This window comes from Xiphophorus couchianus, chromosome 21 (assembly GCF_001444195.1).
Source record: "Xiphophorus couchianus chromosome 21, X_couchianus-1.0, whole genome shotgun sequence".
Taxonomy (NCBI): Eukaryota; Metazoa; Chordata; class Actinopteri; order Cyprinodontiformes; family Poeciliidae; genus Xiphophorus; species Xiphophorus couchianus.
Genome location: NC_040248.1, coordinates 9,811,654 through 9,838,710, shown reverse-complemented (window position 1 = coordinate 9,838,710; position 27,057 = coordinate 9,811,654). Strand labels below are relative to the sequence as shown.

Genomic DNA, 27,057 nt, shown 5'->3' with positions numbered 1-27,057 from the left:
CAACAGTCTTTAAAAACTAAAGTGAAATCTGAATGTTGTGTGTTGTTGTTTGCTATGCCACATAGACAAAGTATGAACATTTCTTGATGACACCCTTTGGTTTGTGGTCTACTATTTTTAGGCATTGAAAATGGCATTTAATTTTTTTAGACATTATAATGAAATAGGAATGAGCAGCTGCATTTCCTGCTTCTAAGGGCAACATGGTCAGATGGGAAGATTAAAATGTCATATTAGGGGCTTTTAGTGATCATCTTTTAAGAAAAAAAAATATTATCTCTAAGGTACAACAAAGAGGGCAAAACGTGTAGTATATTTTAGTTTTAAAGAATTGGAACATTTTCACACCCACTTCAGCACATGCTTAAATAGTTGCAGCCTTGTGAAGCAGTTCCCATGCAAGATTTATTGTTCTATTGCAGTGTGGGTGGTAACTTTTACTGAGATTAAAAGAACTGCTGTAACATTCGTCATTCCATCTTCAGACAGAATTAGGATCTATGGGAAAAGTAGAGAGCTAAGATGTGTTACAAGTATAATCCCTACATCCAGAAAAGCTTAGAAGTGCATTAAAGTAAAATAAAAAAACTAAACCTGTTTTTTTGTTGTTGTTGTTGTTTCTTTTGTTTGTTTTTTTCTTATTTGAAAGCTTCTGATTTATCGTATTAGACTAGGTGAACTGAACTACACTCAACTCTTTCATAGTGTTCACATAAATACCAGAGGTCACAACCAATACAACAACTGCTAGATATTAGTCATGGTTAAGAAAGACACATTACAGTAAAAAGGGAAAATAAACACACTAACTTTAGCAGCAGTGAGACTACTATGTAAAATAATCTATGATTTGGAAGAGCTTTCATAAATTTGTGATTTCTTAGAAGTTCATCCTTAACAACAACTTATTTTAAGTGAAGTTTACAGAGGTGACAATTTAATGAATCCATGCTCACATGCACAATTTGTACTAAATGCACAGCCCCACTATTAAATCACTTTTTTCATCAGTCTTTTAATGAAATAATGTCTTTTAAACTATTAAGATCATGACACTACGCAGCCAATTTGCATTTTGATTATGTCATTGCCTAGCATTTGCAACAGCCCATTTTTATCTATTAAATTCTCAGCTGTTCTCTTTTCTTGCTGCAATTTAAATTAGCAGAATTTTTAATAAAGCTGCTTTGATCCACACAAATTACGTTCTTGTTTTGATTGTCAGAAAGCAAAACGAGTCTGGATGTCAGTTTGAAAAGCAGTCCAGTGAGAATATGAGCTAGGTATTTATTAAAATCCAGATTTGTTTTAAGCAATTGGTGTTGGCATGTCACCTGACAAAATTGTCATGAGCAAATGAGTTATTTCAGATGTAGCTGCCTCTGCATTCGTCAGTTTTAAAAAAAAAATTAAATGGATGCATTAAGAAACCATTTCTTTGCTCTACTTATCTTTGCTGCACATCTCAGCTCCCTCACCTGCAGGATGCTCCTGCAAAATAATAGAATCAGGTTGCAGAAACAACACTGTAGTCTTATCATTTGTGAAGAGAAGGTCCTGACCCTTCAGTGCACATCACTGAAGGGTAATGTGCACTGCAAAGAGCATGCATATTATCTCTTTGTACCACACCTGTGTATAGGCTAAAAAGCTCCTACTTTTGAAGGGAAATGTCTTCTCTGTCCACAAAAAGCTAAAGGTTGCCCTGAAGGTTTTTCAGTTCCCTGAGTGTTCACTCTTGAACGGAGCTCTATTGAATTACACCAGAGAGAATGATGTTTAATGCAAGTTCATCATGTGAAAAACACCACTAATAAATCCCAGTTGTTCAAAATTATTAACACCAAATCATTACTAACACCCTCATTAGTAACAGTGTTATTATTAACACTGTATATTATATATGTAAATAGTGAAATTTTACCCATCATAAATGAGTTTGGGTCTTAGGGAGCCAAATGTATAATAGAGCCAGCAAAACAAGGCTATTCTTCAACATTTTACTAACTCTGTGATCTCTGTCGTTCTGTCAATTTTCTTTACAGACTTGCTCAATATATGGATTCATATTTTTGATGTACACTGAGCTGAAATCAATACTGAGCAGATGCTATAATCCACATATTTGATACGTTTCACAAACTGAGAAATGTATTCAGCTTAACAAAGACTATCCTTTTTGTAGCAAGAGGCTGTGGTTGAATTCATGCTCACATGCACATCTTGGCTGTGGTTGTAAGTCCTAAAGCTTTGCCTTGCTGGGACAAAAGTAGAAACCAACATTTAGATTGCTTTTACAGTGTTGCATATCAGTTTTCTTTTCAATGGCTAAGAAAGACATGCTGTCAAATAATACTCCAACATTAACTTTTTAAGGATTTGACACTGTAGCCTACACAATGTCACCACCAGATAAGCCAGGCTTCCATAGATTTCTTTTTTTGTTTTGTTTTTTGTTTCATGTCAAATATATTTGCAACCATGTGCTCTGCAGCACTTGCATGCCATGTATGCCACACAAGTTTCTCACTGCTACAGCATAAATCCAACAGGAATCCCGGTATCCCAGGAATGGGCAAATAATGATATTTATTCTCATGCTACTGTTTGCACTGATTATGATACTTAAAATTGAAAGTCTGACAGTTTGTATTACATACAGGTTAACTTGGCTACAACTATTTGACCACCTGGGATTCCTCTTAGAGTACTGACATCTCTTTCTCAGATGGTCATTGATCCTTAATTCTGAAAAAAGTACAAAATACATGAAACAATGTTGGCACACTCTTGATCCCAGTATACATGCACTAATCAGAAAGAGGAATTGTTAATTCCCTCAATCTCAAACCCATAAAAGATGAGTTTTTCATTCGGCCACCATATATCCTAGTGTAGGAAATGGTGTGACGGCATGAGATTTCATTTAGGATGGGATCAAACTAAAAAATTACAACTTTTATCTTTTTATTTTCACACCTCATCCCCTTTGACATAGAACTGATTGTTAAAAGATGCAGATGCATGTTTACATTTAAGCCATTTAAGTCTCAGCTCACATGTGCTTTTTGGCACTTTTCATCTGAAGAAATGCATAAACAAGCTCCTATCAATTTGTCCTGAAGGAACCCAGGGACTGATCAGTACTTTTTTACTGCCCTTTAACTGTTTTGTAAAAATGTATTAAATAATCAGTGTCATCCCTTGTTAATAGACTTTATTACTGACAATGTTCTTGCCATCATTTATTTTGTTTCAATGTCACTCTAGTATCCTGTTCTCACAGAACAGACCAGAAATTTGAGTAAAATGCAACTGCTCTTTCAATTAGTTAGTGTTTTATTTGGTGATATTATATTAAAAATAATCCATCAAATGCAATGTCTTCAACAAATACAATTTTGCATATTATGTAGTTTATTATATTATTTTCTGATTACAAGATTTCCTCACTCCCATGTTAGCACAATTGCTTCAGGTGAGCAGAAGGATTGTTGATTCATTCATGTAAAATGAAGGCAGTTTCAGCATGTGATTTATTGTAAGAAATGTCAACTTGAAGGTTGAAAACCAGTATTTCACCTACATAAATAAGTCAAACCTGGGTTGTCCTGGGTTTCATAAATATGGAGAATTTACCACAGTTATCACGAATGGTAAAATGTAATTATGCTAGATTTACAACCAACAGTCAGGTTATATCATAAAATAACTCACATTGTTTTCCAATAAGGTCTCAGTTATCCGTCTTAAGTAACGTCTGCAGTCACTTTCAGCACCTGTCTTTGTACTCCTTTTGAAAAATCTCTGATTGGCCAGCGAAGATCCAATTTAGACAGTGTGTCCCTTTCAAGGTTGTGCTTTTCCACTTTGCTCTTCTGGGCACCAATCTCATTTTCCCTTAACGCTTGCCTGATCCAGTCTCAGGAGAAGGAACCAATTTGATCTTATGCAAGCTCAGATTATCCCAGAGATAAGCAATTATCAGCCAACAATTTACTCAGAGGATTAATAAGGACGCCGCAGTTCATTGTGTCCGATGTGCAAACACATTAAAAACGAAATAAAACAGAAAATCAAAACCTGAAAGATAGCATGACTTCATTAAACAAGCCCAAAGAAACGGAAAAAAGAGCAAATTTAAATTAAAGAAATTTTGGTTTTAAACTACATCTTTTGCAAAAATGCAGGTTACATCGTTACTTCCCCAGTTTGTTCGTTCACCATTTTGTTCTCTTCTTTCCAGACTTTTGTAATGATGAAAGGGAGATGTCTGGTATGGTTTCCATAGCGTGAACCTTTGACCACTGATCCTATAATCTAATAATGATACAAATGAATCAATAATATAATTTACCTCTGCATGGGGTTGTCCTTGCATGAATGGCTTCATGGGTGAGTTGTTTTGTTTGTGACACATAGACTGGCACACACACACACACACACACATTATGTTTAGCTCTTGAGACGGGAGTCCAATGAAAATCAAGTAGCTGTGTTTTTCTGAAAACTAAGAATACCTCTTTTTAGTGTAATCAGAAAGATTTCCCCAGTCACAAACTCTTTCATTAAACAATGTGTGGTTGATTGTCAGTTTGAGTTCAATCAGGTTGTCCCAAAGGCAAAAAAGAAATGGAACAATATCTTATTTTGTATTTTCACTCATGGAATTAAGATTTCATAAGTTTAAAATTGTTGATTTAAAATTGTTCTGCCTGAAGAAGAAAATCAAACATTGAATTGGAAATTGTGAGATGTAGCCCACAGTCATTTAAAATAAGTAAATAGTCATTTCATTTTGAGACCATTTAATGGCTTCTATCACAAACCAGCCTCAGTCATTAGCCAAAAGCTGTGCAAACCCATATTTCTTTTACTGTACTTACACTCTACACATCATTCTACATTGGCAAGTTATGCTAATTAGCAGCACAAAATTAATTCAAGGCAGCTCAAATAATTACAAATATATATCCTTAACCATTTCTAGCGTCCCCTGAAAGGTTTGTCCCTTGGGCAGTTAGCCAATTCTGGACTTCTTTATGGACTTGGACAGCGTGACAGCAATAAATATTTTTTATTAACATGAGGTTGCACATAGTTATTTTTGGTTGATTGGGGGTCATAACTAAACTATTGCAGAGACAATATCTCTAATAAGACAAACTTAAGCATTTTCCTTCAGAATTGTTCAACATTCAACTGTATTTAACAAGAGAAGCTAACAAATAAGGAGTTATTTTTTAATAGAAGAATAAAATTTGTAATTTCACTGGCACAAAACGGAAGTAAGCTTTATTTATAGAGCACCTTTTACAGGTTAAAAACCACAAAGTACTTTACAAAAAAAAATCAAATATAAAAACATATGGTCTTGAAATGTGTTTGTGGAACCATTTACCAGCCTTTGACCAGATGATCTCAGGCTGCAAGAAGAGGCACAGTGCTCCAAGGTCAAAGAATAGAGGAAGATTGTGGTGAAACAGCAACCTCTTGGAGGGTTCTTTTTGGGGGATGGGTGTGTCACCTGCAGACATTTTCAGTTTTTTTTTTTTCTTTTCTTAAAACGTAGTTTTAAACCACAATTTTAGATTTTTTTTTTCTTTTACATATTATGGTGTGTAAGCTGTGTTTTTTTGAAGTTCTGTGCCTTCTTGCTTTTTATCATGTCTTGTGTAGTTGCCTTTCTGTGTTTTTGTTTGCGTTTTTAATCTCACGCTGCTGTAGTTAGATTTCCTGTAACAGTTGTGATGTTACATGTGCTTTCAGTCTTTAGTTGTGTTCTCCATTTTCTTGTGATTTGTTTCTCTTATTTATTACATCTTTTGGTGTCTTCACGCTAGTTTCACCCGGTGTGTTTTTCTTGCTTCACAACTTTAGCATAATGTGCATGTGGACTGCTGGCAGGAATAGAAAAAAAAAAAAAAAAAAGGGCTTATGTTTTGTCTCAGTGTACATACCCACGCTCACGGACCCCCTCCTCTCGTCGGCCTCTTGTGCTCACATGCCACCTGCTTCTTGGCAGTCGAACACCGTAACTACTCAACAAATTGCCGTCCGGCCCGCTGTAGGCCCGTGAGCATTATGTCTTAGTATTGGAGCGACAGCTTTGAATTGCTTATGAAGCAGTTTCTCTGGAGTGATCTGCTTGCACATGCAAGCTACAGTCTCGGTGCAGCAGCAGCTGAGTAGGGAAACTGTGGAAATAATTGTCTGTCTTTCCTTGTTGGCTGCTTTGACGTCTAGCGAATCCCTCAGAGGGCCACTAACAGAGCTGTTTGAAGTCTCTGTCAGCATAGTGGCACAGCACAAACGTGCGCTACATGCTAGTTCACATCTGCGTTGCATCTAGCTATCAACACAGACTGGCTGGTGGGCAGATGAGAGTTGAAGGAAGGAGATGGGTGCATTTAATAGCTGCTGGTGAGACCCCAGCAGATAAACATGACAGCTTCTGATTGGGTGTTTCAATTTGTTGTTCTTTTTATTATTATCTACAGACCAAAGCAGTTTTTAACCAAAGTGCTGGGAGGGGGAGGGATGTTGCGCAAAAACCTATCTGCAAAGAACTTGCAGAAAGTAGTAGCATTTAGAAAATTTCCCCCCAGATTTCCCATTTTGATTCGAGCAGGAATATCTGCAGCATTAATCAAAATCTAAAGTAAATAATATTGCCCCATAGCTCACTATCGACCCTAATGATGGATGTGAGTGTCTAATGTTCACTCGGGCATCGCATCTGAAATATTTACTCTCGCAGTGCTTCCAGTCAAAGCTGGAAGATGGAAACCATTGAATAACTGTAATCAACTTTTCATGAATTTTGCGCTTGTCAGAGAGAAAATCGTGCAAGATTATAACAAGGGTCCTCCACTTTGCTCGTGTCAAAATTCCATACTTTTCCATTACTCAAGTTCCTAGTCCATTTGTAAACAGTTAATGCTAAAGCTTACTATGAATTTAATGCAGATATACTGGGACCTCTGTAAGAATCACAGACGGAGGAATAGATGGATGGGCTATCACCATTCTGTAGTATTGTAACGGCATATAGTTGTGTTGCTTAGATATAATTTTTTTTTGTACCCGTCCATTGTGGAGTCCCCTTTCTAAACTCAAAGGAGAACTGAGCAAACAGGACACAATCTAGAGAAGAAGCTTCCCCCCTTATGTTATCGGCTTTAGCCCGCTGTCACTCAGTGAGCTGGACAGACAGCACAGAAAATGTTTCATTTTGTCCACTCAAGTGTCACTAAGTGATGGGTGCCTCTGGAGTGTGTCGGGCTGAAGTTGTGCAACCGCCTGCGGGTTGGGGGAACGTGAAAAGCTCCAAGGATTTTAACACTGCTTTTCACAAGCACAGCGCACATGCCATGTGAGGTCACATAGGAGTAAATTTATCCCAGAGGGAGTGAGGACCTCACATCAGATGTGCCGTCCTCACCGTCCTCCGGAGGGCACCTCAATTTAGGCCGGTGAAGGGCAAGAAATGGCCGCCTAATGCTCTAATGGATTATAGGATTTTTCTGCCCGTGCAATATAAAGATATCTGAAGTGTCTTATCTTAGTTTCTGTTATTGCGTCTGTAGCCACATCCTTCCATTCTGGCGACATTTTGCACCCTCCCTCTCCAGTGAAGCTGCGAACGGTTATCACAATCAGTGGAAATGCCACCTGGTGTCATCGTCGACTTGCTAAATGCTTATTACATCTTGCCTGAATCACAGCATTCCATATGGCAAGTGATAAGATTTGGGGAAAAGAAAAAAAAAAGAATTTAATCTCAGCTTTCCTGTGGACAGCCTGAAAAATTCAATGGAATAAAACAGGGAATTTAACAGATGTACATGTCAGATTTTGATTCATGGGGCTAGCATCTGTGATTGATGCTGCCTTTCATCTGGACCATTGATGCTGCTGCTGATCTGTGATACAGCAACGTGTAAAATATTCATACTCCTTAAGCTTTTTCTCATTTTTCCATGCAACAAGTCAATGTGTTGGGATTTTATGTGATAGTAGTAGTTTTTTATTTTTGCTTTATTTTTTCAAACAAAAAACAGAAAAGTGGGGCATGTATCTTTGTATTCAGGTCCCTTAAATCAATTTATAGATCCACCTTTTGCAAGTGTGTGTGTTTTGAGGTATAAAATTATGTACAAAAATGTTTTATTCATGCTTATAAAAAAAAAAAAAGCCCAAGCTCCATCAGTTTGGATGGACAATGTCTGAACAGCATTTATCAGTTTTGATACCAATTGTTCGAACTGTCTGTGCTACCCATTAATCCATCCTACCTTGTGGTAATGCGCATGTGCACATCGATGCTACGTCACATACTGCTTACTTGCACAGATAGTCAGAACACAAATTCTCAAGTTTTCCTATGTCTGGACTTTTGAACGGCCCATTCTAACCTTTCACTGTTGCTGTGTGTTTATGGTCGTTTTCCTTCTACAAGGTGAATCTCTGCCCTCAGTCTTAAGTTTATTGCAGTCTAAAAGTTTTTTTCTTTTTTTTTTCTGAGGATTTCCCTGTGTTTAGCTTCATCCTTGCTATAAATTCTCAACAGCTTCTTTGTTAGTTGCTGAAGAAAAGCAGCATGATGCTGACACCCCATGTTTCACAATGTTTGGTGAACAATGCTCAATGAAAGGTCTAAAGCCTAAAATATGGTTGTACAGCCTAACTGCTCATAAATTCTCCACAGCTCCTGTCTGCTGTGTTCCTTTGTCTTCATGTCTTCATATTGCCGTTTGTTCACTGATTCGATTCAGTTTCAATTCAGTGTATTTGTCCAGCATCAATTCACAGCACACGTCAGCTCAAGGCATCCATTATTATTTCTGTCCAATCATAACATCCATTCCAATTATTTGTCAAACAATGCAGTCGAGTTCAGTTTATTATTCAAATGTGTTAAAATCTAAGCAAACCCAGCAGATTGCTTTAAGTGACTTGCAGCATTCACTCATCTCAATTTTCTATAACAAACCTCTGAGGCTTATATCGAACAGCTGTATTTATAATGAGATAAAATTACCCACATGTGAAATGCAATTTGCTGACCTCTTAAAGAATCTTTTTGAACAAGATTTTATTTAGGGTATCCATTTAATGGGAGGCCAAATGCAAAATGCAGGCCACAATATTTGTACAAAGAAAAAGAAACATGTCTATTCTTTTACAATTGCTAATTTGTATGATTCTGTGAAGTAAAACCACAAGAAACTCACTGATATTTTTACCTATGACATGATCAATGTAAACACTTTCGCACACAACAGCATTTTACATTTAAGGGCAAAGAACGCACGCCTGAATGAAGGAGTTTGCTGAATAAATGATGGTTTTAATCACTGCCCTGGGTGTTAACTAATGTGTCAAGGGAGATGAGGAGGGGGCCTGTGGAGCTCCTCATCTACCCAAGCAACCCCCACCAACTGGAGATGATTATGTGCGTCTAAACTGCTGCATAGATGGGTAATGGGATTGCAGACATGCTGGTCCCCTGATAGACCCCCTGAGAGTGCCTGTGACCTCTCCCCCAGTAGAGAGGACAGAGAGCCACAGCATGGCTTTCATTTGTTTGCCTTTGGGTTGGAACCTTTGTGAAAGAGCAATATGGGTAATGATAAGTGAGATGGTGTGAGCTGTAAATAATAGAGGAGAAAGAAATACAAGTTGAAAGAGAGTTGATAAAGAATCAAAATACATGTGATTAAAATTTCTATGACTTTTCAGATTGAAGTTACCGGAACATTTTTAACCTCTATGAACCTTTTTTTTATACGTCTTGGAAAAAAAGAATATATTCAATTTGTAGACTGACAATCACAGAGTATTTGCATGCTAGGTACACCTAACGATATTGTATTAGCGATTAGGTGATACAGTCAGCAAGTACTTTAACTTTTAATACTTAAGTATTTTTAAAAGCCAGTACTTTCTTACTTTTACTCAAGTAAAACTGTTAATGTGGTAATTTTACATTTACTAGAGTACATTTTTGTCTATTTATTTGTACTTTTACTTGCATACATTGTTTGAGTACTTTCTCCGGCACTGCAGAGAACACATCCACAGCTAAGAGACTGCATGTGGTTAGCTGTTTACTGTTCCCCTTTTGCCAAAGTGACCTTGTGACTTCTTTCTGAAAGTAGTTTGGTCCAGTCAGCATGTGTTGTAATGAGTTTCCAGACGGTTTTGTCAGATTTAGTACTTTTCACCCTGATGTGGACATGATTGAAGTCCTCTTGGATTTCTATAGTTATTTTATAAACAGTGCTGCTAACACAGTGCTGTGGAACATTCAGATAAGCATAAAAAATACTTTGCCATGTATTTTTGGAAAATACTTTTCCAAAATGCTTGGGTTTTGTGATTTTGTTCATGTTTTGCACTTAAAAACAAATCCTCCCAAAAATGCATACTGCACCATTCGTGTGAAGATAGCTGATCATTAGGTTAAAAATTCAACATAAAACTGGGGTTATTGCCACATTCAGTGTACACATAGTTTATGTATTTTGATAAAAAAAATAAGCATATTGAGAGATCAGCTTTTACAGAAAGTAGCAGTTAATGGGGTCCAGAAGTGCAAAACTCAACATTTGTGATGATATAGCAAATGTTCAAAGCTCCGCTTTATTTAAAGTGTCACTCATAATTGTTACTTTTTTTTGTTTTTTACATTTTTTGAAGAGAGAAGTCATTGATTTATTTATTATGATAACCTTTAGCATCAGCAGATGTTTTGTACAAGTGAAAGACACAACATTGATAAAGTGTTTCGGAATAAGTGTCATATAAGAACTATTTTCACAACCTCCGGTTTTAAGTTGACCTGCTTCACATGGCTTTTTTTGCTCTGTAGAAGTGTTATAAAATACTCACCTGCTTTGAAAAACAATGGAAATGTAGATTGTTACTTATATCAGTATGGTCAAGATTTTGTGACAATAAAATATGAAATTTGCTCTTCAAGGAGACAATTATAAAATCACAGATATTTCAGTATTTCATTGCTCTACATTTAATTTTGCCATGCATTTATGCTTCAGTTTTGATCTTTAGTAAATTTTGAACATGCCCAGGTTTTGTGATTTTTTTTTTTTTCTGTCACATGCTAGTTGTTTGTGGTGTAGTTCTCCTTCGCTGCATGTCCTCCACTTTTGAATCACTCTGTAAGCATGCTCTCACAATCAATGAAAAGGCTGCTAAAACCCTGCTCTTTTTTAGAAAATCGTCTGAAAGTGCATCTGAAGTCAAGTTTGGCTGAAAGAGGTCATCAAACTGAAACCAAAATGAGCTCTTAGAAAGTCAAAGCAAATCCTTTCTCCTAGAATACTTTCCTTTTTCCTGCTTGTCAAACACACAGAGTGCAAATATTTTCACTGGTGGACTTTTATGTTGGGCCAAAGTGTGCTGTGGTGTTTGAAGAAAAATAAAAAGCATCCCAGCATTTTCTAAATGAGGCATAATAGATGTGTTAGTGACATAAACATGTTGAAGCGATGTAAGCGGGATGACAGGAACATCGCTTCTAGCAAGTCCTGTGTTGCATTAGTGATGATTTTCCAGGAGGAGCTTACAAAGAATCTTCAGAGCATTCAGACCCGGAAAAGACCCAAAAGAACAGGCCATGCTCACACGGGTGAGTGCTCCGAAAAACACAGCTTGGCATAGCGTTATTTCTGACCCACTCCGAACACTAAACAATCTACCCTCGGAAAAATATATAGGTCATTCTGGGTCTAAAAATGGCTGGCTGTCCCTGAGGCTCGCCGGAGCATGAAATAGACTTTACATCACTTTAGCCAAGCCACAACGACCAGGAAACTTTCAGCTTTTGCCTCGTTTTTTATGCCTGTTTATAGCCATAATCAAACATTTGGCACTTCCCTCGCCTCCCATTCTTTCTTTCAGTTGATGACCTGAATAAGATATCAGCAGTTTCCCCGGGTTTGTAATATGACAGGCGGGGCTAAAGTTATGTTGAGATTTAGATAACACGGCTTGCTGAACACTAAATATGTTGCACCTCTGTGCTCCAGACTTCCCTCTGTCCCGATAAGCTAGAATCCAGGGGTGGATTTAAAAAAAAAAAAAAAAAAACCTGTGGACTTGTGATATTGGAAAGATAGTCATATGACAGGCACCATATTTATTTCCAGCCACCCGTCTGCCCAACTACAGGCAGATTTCTATTAGAATGATAACAAGATTTCTTCCTGTATGGTGCATTCTGCATAGTTGCAAACCACACTAAGCAAGCTGCTCTTGCTTGTTTTCGACACTGACAACTTTAGGCTGCAATTTGTGAAAGTAAACTCGCTCGCAGCAAATTGGACAGTGTGGTGAGGAAATTTCTATTTCTATTTGTGGTAATTTCTTGATGCTTTTCCTCCACAGCCATACTGTTTGTCTCATTCCCCCCCACCCTAACAGTGCCGACTTCTTCCCCTCTCTGTGCCTAATGTAGAAAAATCCCTGGTGGATTTGCCCGGGAAATGGCCTCATGTTTATTTAAGCCTGTTTATTAAAGTTGAGCGCCCGCTTCCTCCTCCTCCTCAGCCCCCACATTCATTTTTCTGTGGTGTTTTCTTACAGCTGGCCAACCCTGGATTCATTCATCAATTGGGCCTACAGCATGGAGGCCTTTAACAGCTCTTCACCACAACGACTGTGACATCAGCTCGGTACACAAACCAGCGGGTGTATCAAAGAGATGCACAATTACAGAGAAGAAGATGGGAATAGGTAGAAAAAATGACCATGCAGAGGAAGAACAGAAATTGTGGGGGGGCAGGGGAGTGGTAACGAGTGTCAGCGATGCAGCTTCTAATTGTGGTTGTGGGTTAAGCACTACTATGTCTCATTGTGAGAACGTGGGCTACAATTAGCAAAGACAACACTTCTGCACAACTCCAGGTCAAAGAGTTTATAAAGACTCATCAGCACAAAGTTTTGTCAATTGAGTTTTATATTAACTTATTTGGAGAAAATTAGCAAACAATGTAATAATAGCCAATATTAAAGGCCTAAATATTTTTGATTATTTTAGAAGTCAAACCAAATCACCCCTAACAAGAATTAGTTCTAGATTCAGTTTATTCAGATTAAATTGAGTGAATTCAGGTCCCTAAACATTCACAGTTCCCACATGAACTAGATCTCTTTCATTTATCATACTGTCTGAAGTTGTTTATGCCATAGCCTGAAATTTGTTCAATTCTTTCCTGTTGTCTTTGCGAACATAAACTGTGTTTTAAAATGGTCAAATTCCCAAAACAGCTGCTCCCATTCACATTTTAAGCTTCTGCTTTCAGAAAAAATGAGACTAAAATGTTCATCCAAAACACAGAAATGCAAAAGACTATAGCTGCAATTTATTCACTTGTCTTTCTGTATCTTCTGCCCAGAAACAATATTTGGTGATGTTAAAATCCTCAGCTTAATCTATTAATTTTGAGAGATGGCACATGAGATTTCAAGTAAAATTCTTCTGCATAAAGCACAAGGTGGCACAGGCACGTTTAAAGGCAGATGATGCATAATATTGGTTTACAATAACAATAAAATAATAAAACAGCTTAACCCTGACAAATATACCTACACACACCCAAGCAAGCTCACCTTGAGAGAAAATACTGTGCCTATGTATGCATTAAATATTCAAAGTCCTGTCACCCCCTTAATAAAAAATAAAAACAATTACTGTTTAAATGTCATCAGGACAAGCTGTGCTCACTTTATGTTCATCAAGTAAAAAGAAGCTTTGTTCTTTTAAAAGTTCTAAAAAGTGCAAGTTTCACTATTGAATACAACAGTTTTGGTGTGACATTTATTTGTAAACATAAAGCATGTCCAGTCCAAAATTATTCATACCACTGGCAAGAGTAAGGTTTGTTGATAATCTTTTAATTTTTTCCTTGTACCAACATGTTTCGAGTATTAACATTTCTGAAGACGCCCAGCCAGAGTCCCAACTTGAATCTGACAGATAATTAATGGAGGGAGCTAAACCAAGTAATAGCAAATAGGGCTTCCAACTTTAAAGATTTGAAGCTCATCACCAAAAATAAAATGTAAAGATACCAGCGCAAACATCCTGGTCTTCAGTTATATGAAGGTGTTGATTGCATACTCCGTTTATATTGTTATCTTTCGAGATATATTCACCAGAAACAATCCTCTTGATTGCATTAAAATAATTTTTAATTAAATCTGCTGGGGGTGTGAATAATTCTGGGCCTCACTATATGTGTGAGGAGACATTTTTCTGCGGAAACTGTACTTGCACAATAAAAAAAAGGGCTATTTTACTATCTATGTGACCAAATTGAAGTGTGTAAGAGGAAAGCTTCTCTGAAAAGTCACCATATTAATATTTAAAGTAATCATTGTGTAAAGATATTAAATAAAAATAATAAAACTGGATAAAAGAGAAAGACTCACATCTTAGTTCAGTGGAGAGCACAGCAAAAGGAAGCCTGAGCTTTTAATTTGAGGGAAGATGAAGATATAAAAGATCAAAACAAAGGATAACTAAAAAAGACTTGGCAAACATCGATATCCAGCTGTGCTGCAGTGAATCAGATTTTTTTTTTTTTTTTTAAAGCAACCAAACTGGAGCCAACAAAAAAAAAAACAGAACAAAAGAAACACAGAATCAAGAAGAGTCCACACAGAGCATGAGTATATTTATATCTATATATATATATATATATATTTATATATATATCTTCATTTATTTTAATATTTAAATCCACTAAAAGTTGTAAATACAACTTTTGAATGAAAGGCACAGGAAAAATCAGACAACGCTGATATAATACTTAAAAGAAAATTACAGTACAAAAGTGGACAGTTAGTTACGCATGAACAAATCCCTCTAGGTTCAACGTCCTCCAAAGTTAAATATATCCGACACATGGGTAAACAAACATAGCTGTCACAACAAATGATGGAGTTGAAACAAAAGAGAGAGAGAAAAAAACCCCCAAATCCGTAAGCCAAACTTGTCTTTATTGCTTTTCCTAGCTGGCAAGAGTCATATCAGTTTCATCAAATGAAGCATTCATTTGAATATTATCCCAACTTTTTATGGTCTGCATTAAACAAACCTCCACTGGGTATTTTAGGATCCTACTCATGATATCAAAACTTACAAAAAAAACCAACAAAAAACGAATGGGACTTCGAGGCAGATTTTTCTTCTCCTTTTTAAACCAAGTTATGCTGAGTAATGTATCCTATAAACCAAGAGCAAAATGAGCCAGTATTTGTGATTATGCTTTTAATTTGTTGGTCCACTGAGTGTAAAATCATCCCCAACCTCTAAGTGGTGAAGAGCGTTTAAATATTTAACGCAGAGATTTCTGGGCTGCAAAATTTAGAAAGTGCAGGTCTGGAAGCCGTTTCTGGAACAAGAAAGTAATTTTAAAGATATCTTCATTCCCTTTTCTTATGCCACTGACCTGACAGAGGTTATTGCATCGAGCAGCACTTGGAGGACTCTGACAATAGAATTCATTCATCAAATCAAGACAAAGAAGGGAAAATAGAATGGGGATTAATCATGTGTTCTGGTTCTTTCAGAATCACTTCATTTTCTCTTTTAAATTAAGTGGTTTTATGACACTGATGGAGGGAAAAGTGTTCAACAAATCATTTATCAATTCTGCTGGAGGCCGACGAAGTAAAGGGGATCGTTCAAAACAGCTATGGCTGATCATTGTTTAGGAGAAAGAATATCAGTACTCAATCGGTTCTTCAATGTGGACCAAGCGTTAGGAAAGGTGTTTTCTCTTACTACCAGTAGCCTCTTTGGTATCGGCACATCTGCATTAACGGACTGCCACAGTTCAACTATCGCCTTCCTTTTCCTATGAGCAGCTGTCTCGCCATTTCTGATTCCTAGTAAACAGAAAATAATAATCCACACAAAAAAACAAAATGATTGCCACAATCCTGAAACCTGAATGATTGGAAAACAACAACAAAAAAGGTGCATCTCAATAAATTTGAATATCATCGAAAAGTTGGTTTCTTTCAGTAATTCAATTACAGGCAATTAAGGATTCTTTACACACAGTTTATAATTCGACCACTTATTTGAGTTCATTTAGATCATTATGGCTTATAGCTAAAGAAAATGAATCTATTACAATTTTTTAAAATTTCAATGCTACCTGAAATAGGGCTTCACAGTATGTCTCAGACATGCAAGTCATATTGTTTTTGTATATTGCAAGTCAGACTGTTGTTGCAGTATTCACCAAAATGCTACTAATGCTGCATGCTTTTCCAAACGCTTGCAGTCCTAATGTAAGACCAATAAGCAGCATTTGTTTTTGTTTTTAAACAAACACTTAGCGTTGGGTAAGCCTCAAAAAGGCATTGCTAAAAAAACTGGCTATTTATAGAGTGCCGTTACCAAGCACATAAATGGAATGGAAAGTTTAGTGGATGGAAAAAAAGGTTTAGGGGAAACAAAGGAACTGTGAAGGAAAGACAATTCAAGCATCATTTATAGTCACAGACTACATCTTAAGTCACTTTTTCAATAAAGAGCTTTATTGAGATGTGTGACGCAAATATGAGTCATACATGATTATATATTTTCAGTCTAATTTAATAATCAGAAAAAATATATTTTGAATTTTAATCAGCTACAAGCCATAATAATTAAATTTAAAAGAAATGGACACTTGAAAGATGTTACCCTGTGTGTTATGAATACATATACACATTTATCTTTTTAAACTGTATTACTGAAATAAATCAACTTTTTGATTATTTCTGATGATCACTGAGATGTACCTGTACATAAAGAGTAGCTGTCAAGTTTTTTTGTATTATATGTCCTCTGAAATCCAAAACTTTCTAACCCACTTTTTTTTTTCTTTGTTTTTTTTTTTTTTTTTTACCTCTTCTCCCTTGGCCTTTCCTGCCATCCTGCAGCAGGTGATTCATGCTACTTCCACCTTCCAGGCAGCATTGCTACAGAAAATAAAGAGCCACAACACAGCAAAAAATAACCATGGCTCAAATTACTACAATTCAGCTCTGCAAAACAGAATCACCCCTTCTAGAAATGAAATAAAACTGAGAAGTATGACTAAAACAGATGTTAAGGTTTTTAATGGTATGAAAAAAAAGAAGAAACTGAGGCATAAAAAGGAAAATAACCATCATCTGGGCTGTGTGATGTTACTGCTGCTGTTGCTTGGTTACTGTTGGTTTGCGTTAGCCTGGCTCCAATGACGGATGCGCTTACCGGAGCCCTTCCTTATTTCTGCTCCAGAGGTGGTAGCCCACCCTGAGAGCCGACAGGTTAACCCCGTAACCTCGCTCTCTTGGCTCAGGTAGTTTTTTTTTTTTGTTTTTTTTTGCAGTGCCACAATCCTCTTAAACAAAGCAGAAAAGTCAAGGTAAAAGCTAGGACTTTAACAAAGTTGATTTGAACACCTTTTTCTTGCTCCAATGCGCAAAGGGAGCAAATGACATCATGAACAAGAACCGATAGCTCGAGTCCAGCGATAAAGAGTACAAAATCATGTCTCAAAGCGTCGGGCTAATGCCGACCCCATGCATTACCTTGCCATGGCAGAGGAGGACGCGGCAGATAATCGTGTGAGGTATTCACGCAGTTCCTTGGCCGCCTGGAAACGGCCGTAGCGCTTTTTAGGTTTGGTGCACTCGTCCAACAAAGCCTCAAGTTGTCCATCTTTGGCTATGTGAGCGGGAGGGTCGTGAAGGAGGCCGCCGGTGGTTCCCCGCCACGTGGCGTACTGCGACAGTAAGTTCTGGCACACGGCATAATAGTTGTGGTCCACAGTGACCCGGGAACAGAGGGCCTCCTTGGAGAAAGAAAGGCAGGCCTCCCTGTCGCACTCCTCGAAGCGGCTCTCATACCACACGTCATAGTTCTCCGGCTTGTCTGCAGGTGGACACAAAAATGTTTATATCACTTTTTTTAAAATCACCTTTGCAGTGGGTGAAACATCTAGCTTAATACTGTTCTACACTGATATAGAATCACTTAAATCTTTAGTTAATACTTCTTTTTGGCTTTTCATTTAAAAGAATTAGATTTTGTTAGATTACTTATGCAATTCATAATAGTAAACATTGTGAATTGCATAATTTTATTTACTATGTTTGCATTTCATTTAGTTGGTTTGCTCATTGGTACAACTTAAGCACTATTGACCTTTTTTTTAATTTAGATCTGCTTTATGTATAAAGTTGACAACATCAGATTTTTTTCCCCAGAGTTAGAAGGAAGCTTTGGGTTCACTTTTTTTCTTTATTTCTTGTAAGGCTTTGTTCTGCCACGACCAATTTTAGGTTTCTAATTTCTTTCAACGAACCATTTTGTGTCAGATATAAAAAATACAATTTTTAAGCTTTCTCCTGCAAGTGGTCATTAATTATAGCTTACCCCGGGTAAGGGAGATGCCACCGCAAAACAGTGTTTAAATATTTAAAAACAGAAGTAAAAAACAAAACATTTTAAATTTGCTTGGCATCTTATATTAGCTACTAGCATGACTAGCATTACAAACTAGCATTCAAAAGCTGCCAGCATTTCACAATCCACTATGCATTAAAGCATGAACATGACATGTTTTAAAATAATAAACCAAAGCAGCTTTTCCTCCCTATTGAGTGACCCTGTTATCTTATGAAAGCCTTGCTCTCTTGCAGCCTCAGTGAATGGAAAACACATTTCTTTTATATAATATGCCGCAACCTCTGCTTTTGCTTCTTGTAGTAAGTTTTAAAACACCCTGATAATACTGAAAATTTCAACTTTGAATGTCTTCACTCGGTAACTGCATCCTAACCAATGCAACAAAGTGTGGTGTTGTAAGCATGATTTGGTATTGATTATGTATGGTGTATACACTGATCAGAAAAAATATTGGGATTTTCTTTAAACAACAGAGTTCTTTGGCTCTTATGACTTGTACTGTGTGTTGACTAATAAGAGTAGAGAGAATGGTGAGAAATGTTTTCGCTTTAAGGTTTCAAATTCGCTGGTTGGATATCTGACCGTAAATCTTTATCATTGACAAATACATGGGTGATAGTTACAAATTCTAACTATGTAAATTGCAAATATAAGGTTGCTTGTAACCATTGTCAAAACAGAGTTTGCTAAAAAAAAACACAAAAAATTGATTAAAAAACAAAAAAAAAATGTTACATTAACATTTTTTAAAATTCAAATCTTTGGATTTTGCAGGTTTAAGAATGGGGCTTTCTTGGCTCCTGGTTGCTCCATGTTTTAGAAAATGTTAATGATTTTTTAAAAAAAGGGTAAACAACAAAACTAAAAATGTTGAACAGAAGTTACACACACACCTCTCGTAGTTGGAGACTTTGTTCTTTGTCATTTATATTTATGTAACTATTGTGTTTATTTAAATAACCCCCACAATTTTTATAAACATTAAGAAACCAAAGAATCTCTAAGAAGTCTCCAGCCATTGAGAGAAGCCCTTTTGTTTAAGGGCTCACAGCCGAACAACCATCTACAGTTTTATTTGACAGAAATGAACCCTTTTACTTGATTTACAGAGCAAATAAAATTCTTTCCCCTGCTCATTTTATTTTCCTTTTTCATTCTCTTTAGAGGATTGGGTTAGGAAAGAAGGGAGGCAATAAAAAAAAAAAAAAAAAAACCTGGAATGATGAGAGAGCTATTGGTTTGCGCATTAAAAGCAGATCAATAACACTGTTGGTAGACTGGAGGGGACCCAGAGGATGCAAACATATAATCAGTGCATCAGGCACTATAATGCACATCTCCTCTGGCTCATCAGAACAACTCACTCAAACATCCTGAAGAAGAGGGGGGCCTCACTGTGGGGCCCACCCCCCAAAAAAGGCAAGACGCATCAACCTCAATCAGTGTGGGTGATGAAGATGGATATATCTGCGCACCGGCGCATATAAAGATGTACATGAAAATGCAGGGAGGTGAGGTGAGAAGCAATTAATGCTTCAGAACCAGTCATGCGTCAAACCTCAGCGCTGATTGACAGATGGCATCGGGAGAGTGTCCTGCTCTTCTCACAAAATTGTGCCCCCCGCGCACACACCGGTTAGAAAAACCTCAGAAGAAAAAAATAGGGCCGAGAAAGACATACTCAAGGACACATATGCAAACTATTTTGAGTCTCAGGAAAAAGCAAAAAGGACGTTATGAGTGGAGTATATAGTGCCTTACAAGAGAACCTTTTCACATTTTGTCAGGATTTATTTTCAAATTTAAATGCCCTTCATTGAGATTTTGTGCCATATGCAGACTGTAATGCATGCCTGAAGAGGAAGGAAAATGAGGGAAAAATAAAAATGAATTCAAATCCCAAAAGTGTGGCATGCATTTTTATTTAGACTAACCATCACTCCAGTGCGTCCATGTAAGTCAATAGATCTATGAGGACACCAATGGCATCATGGCAGCTAAAGGGTTTTTCAGATGCCCCCAAATAAAAGCTAAAAAACAAAACAAACAAAAAAGTGTCTTCAGTGACTACCTGTGTAGTAATTAGCTGGGGCAGGGAAGCAGCCTATGGCTCCCAAATGCTTTTTTTTTTTTTCTTTTTTATGACTACATGTTTTGCATTGTATTTTATATAAGGGTGTTTTCACATCTGATAGTCCAGCAGATTCTGTTTGACTGGGGACCAAAATTGTAACATTAGTTACATTTTTAGCTGGTGTGGCTCGCTTTAACACTGCACTATGTCAAATGAACCAAACCCTTTGAAAAATCCCAAACCCCTCACATGCTGCACCAATGACTATTGAAGACAGGAAGACGTGAGTGCAACTTCCTTCTTTGCAAAATGCTAACAAGATGGAGTTACTAAGATCCACAGCTCAGGGAAACTTTTAATTGTGTAGACAAAAATTTTGTCCTGTATGGAAGAATAGCAAGAAGAAAACCAGTGTTCAGAGAACATCATAAGAAGCGCTGTTTCCAGAGGCAGGAGATATGGCAAACATGTGAAAAAAGGTGACAAGGTAATTTAAGTCTTCATACAAAACAGTATTTGAGGTGGAAAGCCGACACTACAAATCACACCACTCCCATTATGAAACAAGGTGGTGGCAGCACCATGTTGCTTTGTTAGTGGGGATACAAATCCAGACCAGCCTTAAAAATTTGCATTAGTTTAAAAAAACGAACAGTATTTCAATCGTATGCTTTTGTGTTAGTTTACTACATGAGATGTTCATAAAAGTATGTTAAAGCACATTAGTTTAAGGGCAATGAATGCTTTAAGTAAGACATTCTGAGTTTCTTTCTACCTGCAGGTCTGGGCAAATTTACAAAGCAAACTAAATCATTTTCTATTCAAATCAGCAGTAGAATCAGGTGAGGTAAGACCATCTAGCCCTGTGTGTCTCATGAATCTGGTATCTTCCACGTTAAAGAGCTCAGATTGTACCTGTGTGCATTCCTCTCACACCTCTACCTTTCACAAGGTTGAACAAACTTTGAAGGCATGGCCTGAGACCTCGTTAACATAGCCTTACTGTTGAGTTCAGAAGAGAAAGTCGGATATTGGGAACAGAGGCAAGTGTGAGGGGAAAAGCAAGTGCATCTTTGGGAGACTGTGTAAAGGAGAAAGAGGAAAATGAGTAACACGAGTGTTGTCAAGCCAGGCAGTGACACCATGAGCTCAATCATGGGGAAATCGCTCATTTCGCACCACTGAACTGTGCAGACAAAAAGGGCACAGCTCTCGGTCTCCGGAACCCCCTGCATCCATATGGATGATTCTAATAAGAGGGTGGATTGGCACGTTGCTTTCTGCGTGTTTGATTTACAAATCGATTGGTTTCAGTTTGGACCGATGACTCTGGAGTCGCACGCTTCAGCATGCTTTCCCAGCTCAGGCACTAATTGTAGGGATTGGCTTCTCTGTTCCCAGAGCCTTGGGAAGTTGCCGCGCCTGTTTCCTACTGCTGTTCACCACACGGCCGTGACCTAGTAATGCTCATTACCACCATGATCCCCCTCTTCTTCTTGCTGCGTTGCAGTGCTTTGGCACACACATACACACAAACAGATCCAGGCACACAAACATGAAGGAAGCAAATAAACTTGAGGCTTAAGCTCTGAAAGGCCAGGGGTAAGCAGCTTGAGTTGTCAGGCTCTAAATGTGTCGGGCCAGACAAAGGGAGTATCAACCTGGATTGTGCTCCAGGACTGGCAAAGGGCTTCGGTGACAGGCTGGAAAATTGCAGCTCTTGGCAACAAAGATAAATATACACACTTCTGAGGAAGGCAAATACTGAACACACATAAGCATAATCATGCAGAAATGAAGCAGAAATTCAAGCGAAAAATGGCAGGGATGTTGGAGTTCCTTCACACGTTCTGCATTACTTTGTGGTTCCCTGGAGTTGAAGCTTGTAATTTGGTAAAATGCCGCTTTATCCCAGGATAAATTTATCACAATGCTTCTATTATGAGTATATAAAAAAAAGAAAAAGGAAATGCACACTCCCTTTCACTTACAAGCAATATCTCATATTCGTCACAGGGTACAATGGTGAAGCCTCAACATCTAGCAACACAATAGTTTATCACTTTAATAGGATTTCAGCACAAGGGGACAAATCTAAGTGTCGGACGAGGTGGCCGTCGCTCTCTCTGAAGTGGCCGCTGGAAGGAAGACTGAAGGGGGGCAAGCAGCAGCACTCAGGGTGTGATGTATAGCTTTCCTGGACCTTGTTATAGGCTTTTTTTTTTATCTGCGAGGCAAAAATCTAGGGCAGCAGAGATGGCTCGTTATCCGAACAATCTTTGCTTTGATGGGGACGCATGTGTTAGAGGGAGTGGGGGTGTTGCTAGATATATTCTTAGAAGAGAGGAGACTTCCACATATGCAAATCTAGCCTAAAGTCTCAAGAGGCCATTCCTAAAACATTCAGTGCTTGCTCATTCAAATCTCTTTTCTGCAGAATTGAAACTATGGTCAATGCCTCATGTCATGTTCAAGCTTCTGAGGAACAGTGATGAACAAGAGAGATGGACGAGGAGTAAGGTTATGGACGAAATCAGCAATTTAACTTTGAAAATGTCAATTTGTGCAAATTACATGAAGTAAAAGCAAACAGTTTGCAAACTGTGCTTCTCCAGTGAAGAGCTGAAAAAATATCCTATTTAAAAACACCCTTGTCAAAAGATGTATAAAAAGCCTTAAAAGAAATTAGTCTAATTGCAAACGCTCAATGTCATACTGAGAAAAATGTAACCTTTTAAATTTTTCTCTGGAGGTTTAACAGATTTTCATGCAAAGAAATTATTGTTTCACAAAATCATTTAATAATCCTTTTAAAATTAATTTATTTAAATTTTTTTCTTCAAAATTCTGATTTACTTTTTCAAGTAGACAAGATTTCTAGAAGCTTATTAGTAATCCATAGCGCCTGGTTTCTCTCATGTATTGATGTGACATTTGGCAAATGTCGCAGAGCCACGTTTAAACTGGGATTGAATACATAAAAGTAGATCATTACCTTAATATGTTTATATTCCAACTCTTAAGTATGGTGGAGGATCTAACATGCTGTGGATACATTTCTCCTCCAAAACCCCTGAAAATAGTTCTTAGAAATACCAGGAGACTTTGAAGAAAAATCTAGGCTAAATATATACTGAAATGTCACAAATCAAAATAATTTTTTTTTCACTTTATATGTTTACAAACTATTTTTTCATCCCCAAGATCAAATTTAATAAAATTACCAGCTTTTTTTTAAAAAAAAGAGCAAAGAAAAGTAACTTCCTTCCTTTTCTTTTTACACATCTCTAACAGAGGTGCATTTTGATAGCTAGTCAAAGACGGGAAAAAAAGAAGAAAAAAAAAAGAAATGGGAGCAGCTATGTGATAAACGATTAGACAATGACCCTCACCTTGCTTTATCTGTCTTTTGTCTGCTACCAGGACGTTTTCGGCGTCGACTATGATGACTTTTCCGTCCCGAGGGCCGACTGCAAAGTTATCAAAACTGACATCCAGCAGGTACAGGGCAAAGTCAAAGTCATTGTTGGTGAGCTGCTCGGCAATGTCCATCAGCTGCCGCGCCAGGTCAACCCTCTTCTCCCACGGCGCATTGTAGAAGCTCCACAGCTCCTCGCCCACGTAGTTGACAGCTACCATGCGCCCACACGCTCCCAGGTACTTGGCGAACGGCCACCCTTCATCCGATGGAAAGCTCTGGGAAGGAAAAACATGGATAAAAAGGGTCAGGTGGTGAAAGAACGAACGACTTTGAAAGGTAAAGGCTAACACATGAATTGTGGAAACAGTCACCATGTCAAAGGATAGTTTTTTAATTTGCTCTGAAATCAGTTCCTGAATCCAGAGAAAGATGAAAGGGGGGGAAAAAAAAGGAAAAAAAAAAAACAAGACGCTGGTGTAGCCTTGGGTGATTTCTGATATACAATTTTAAACACAATAGCTGAAAATGAGCCAGAGAATCACGTGAAGCAGCGCCAGCTTGGGGTATAACGGATTAAATTTAATAAAAGCATAGAGTCCGTTTGTGTTTAAGCCCTACAGCTACGAGCCAAAGCTTGCTGCTTTACTGTGTGCTTCCAGAGAACTGATAGGGGGTGATTTGTGGCAGGGAGCAGTTAGCAGGAAAGCCTTATGCTTTCTGATGCGACTGCAGGGCGTTTAAACTGCTTCGTGGTGCTGTTTAACCCGGTTAAATGCAGTTTGGGAAACTGACAGCATTTCACTGCATCTTATGGGTTCCAACTGATTCAGAACACCAAGATAAACCTACAGCTTAGCAGGTTTATCTTTTAAATGCTATCAATAAATGAAAGACGAATTTGCCTAAAAATAAATAAATAAACAAACTTTCTCTCTCCAGCTGCTATGAGACTACAGCTCTGGCATTTCCCAATTTTCCTTCCCTCTGTTTCTCTCTTCTAGATCCATTTCATTGTCACAGGCTGTTGCAGCAGTCGAACAAAATCGATGGAAAATAACAGACGGAATCCAACTTTTCTGCCGACGCAAGACTTCTTTTTTTTTTGCTGCAAATGATAATAAGCTCCCATCATGTAACATAAACTCTCCACCAAGGGCCTCAATCTTTCATAATAAACACCTGCCATATGCTCGGCTAATGACAGCTCACAATTTCCATGTAACAAATTTCTGCCGTTTTTCTGGCCCGCAGCCGATGCAGACACACAACCGGCAGCGCTTCATTGCTTCTCTCTAAAAAGAGAAATGTTGGAAAGGAAACACCAAGACGCTGCAGCTAAGGTGTGAACTATTATGACTGTTGCGTCCCAGTCTGCTCTCTCGGTAATTCAATATTTTACCAGCTTTCAATTTCTGCTGAGAGGGTATGAGGGGGTTAAATATGCATGGCTGCCTCAACTTGTTTTAAACTTTAATGGAATACAAATTATTTACAGGCGTACGTGTTAACCACCCTCTGCAATGCTCCCCACTGGCTACGTAGAAGGTGTATCTCCAGGATAACAGCTGGACCCATACCGCATATAGATCTAACTAGATGCAAAAGCTAAAGAATAGGCAACTGTGCTTTGTGAAAGTAATCATACCGTGTGAACTTTTTCGCATTTACCATGTTGCAGTAAAATACCTACTGGTAAATGTATTGTGCATGATAGACATAGAATTAAGCAGCACATTTAAGAGGGAAAGGAAAAAGGTTTTAAATTTCATGTTTTTAAATTTCCAAACATCTGGAAAGAGTGGCAAGCAATTGTCAAGTCACCTAATAAGCAAATTAAACATCTGAAGATGAAGACAGATTATGGAATAACTAGAAAGGAGGCATGCCCAATATGGCTGAAAAAGGTACCATATATAAGCATTTCCCATCAGTCAATTTTGATAATTATTGATTAGATTTTTGTTTAGAATATAAAAAATACTGTCAAGCAAGTGACGTCAAGTGACCTTTCCTCTTTTATTAACAATTTCCTCTTGAGCTGTCATACTGGTTCTCCTTTCACTTCACCCTCATCATTTTTATTTGTGGTTATGGCACCACATACTATGCTGCATTGTGTTAAGGTCTGTGGCCGCGCACTGTCCAGAAGGTTTAGATTTCATAGTAGAATCCTAATAGTAGTCAAATTTAAAATCTAATAGTAGTAAAATCCTAATAAAATAGATTGAAGTTTGAGATCGTAACTAGACAAAATGTGAATAAGCTCATGGAGGTTTAAACCATTTGGAAATGCACTGGAAACAAAAAAAATCAGTTTCACTTTAAAACCACAGAATCACTGAGGAATTTCACCTTAAGCAACCCTCAGATTGTGTAGAGCAACATGCAACAAAATAATAATTCCTAGAATAGAGCAAAATATGATCAATTTAAAAATCACCTTGTTTATGTCGTAATAACTTTCCACACATAAGATTGACCTTTTACAGAGCATCCCTTTTTATGGAATTAATTCATCGCCTCTGTCCAATTTAAGAAAAAGCAGAGCATGATGATAAACTACATGCCATATTAGTAGGATCCATTTCCTTGAGGTTGCCCAATCAATTGTGGGCAAGACAAAAAGTCTGTCCACAAAGCAGTGCTTGCTTCCCTGCAGCCTGTCTGTCTGTGCCTGTCACTTGGCAATGACTCACTGGGACTTCTCCAAATCATCTCGCCTTATTATCCTTTCTCTACATTTTCAAAGACAGAAAACTTGACAGGATGAAGGTTCTGTGGCTGTAAAAAATAAAATAATAAAACAGAGTTGGACTGACAGCACTTTCCAAATACTAGCTGGATAGGAGACAATCATGTAAGCTTTCCCCTCATAGGAGATTTCAGGATTAGAGACTTAATAGGCTATAAATCTAAAATGGCTTTCTAATTTCTAAAGTTGCCTATAAAACGATTAAGCAGATGATGGATCAGATGGTACATCCTTTTTAAGCCCACACACCACATTTTTTCCTGTTGGTGGAAATATTTGAAGCTTTCAGTGCTGTTGACAAAAAGCAGCCCATCCACTGTTACAGC

At 37.7% G+C, this 27,057-nt stretch overlaps 1 protein-coding gene across 1 annotated transcript in view; it reads right to left on the bottom strand.

Annotated features, from left to right (window-relative positions):
• Window positions 1-15,013: 15,013 nt before the first annotated feature.
• dipk2ab (divergent protein kinase domain 2Ab) overlaps window positions 15,014-27,057 on the bottom strand; it is a 37,708-nt gene continuing 25,664 nt past the window's right edge. The window contains exons 3-4 of the mRNA XM_028005290.1: window positions 23,951-24,254; window positions 15,014-17,947 (exon numbers count right to left, since the gene is read on the bottom strand). Of these exons, the coding sequence (XP_027861091.1) occupies window positions 17,601-17,947; window positions 23,951-24,254 (651 nt within the window). The 3' untranslated portion in view covers window positions 15,014-17,600. The remainder of the gene's footprint in view (window positions 17,948-23,950; window positions 24,255-27,057) is intronic.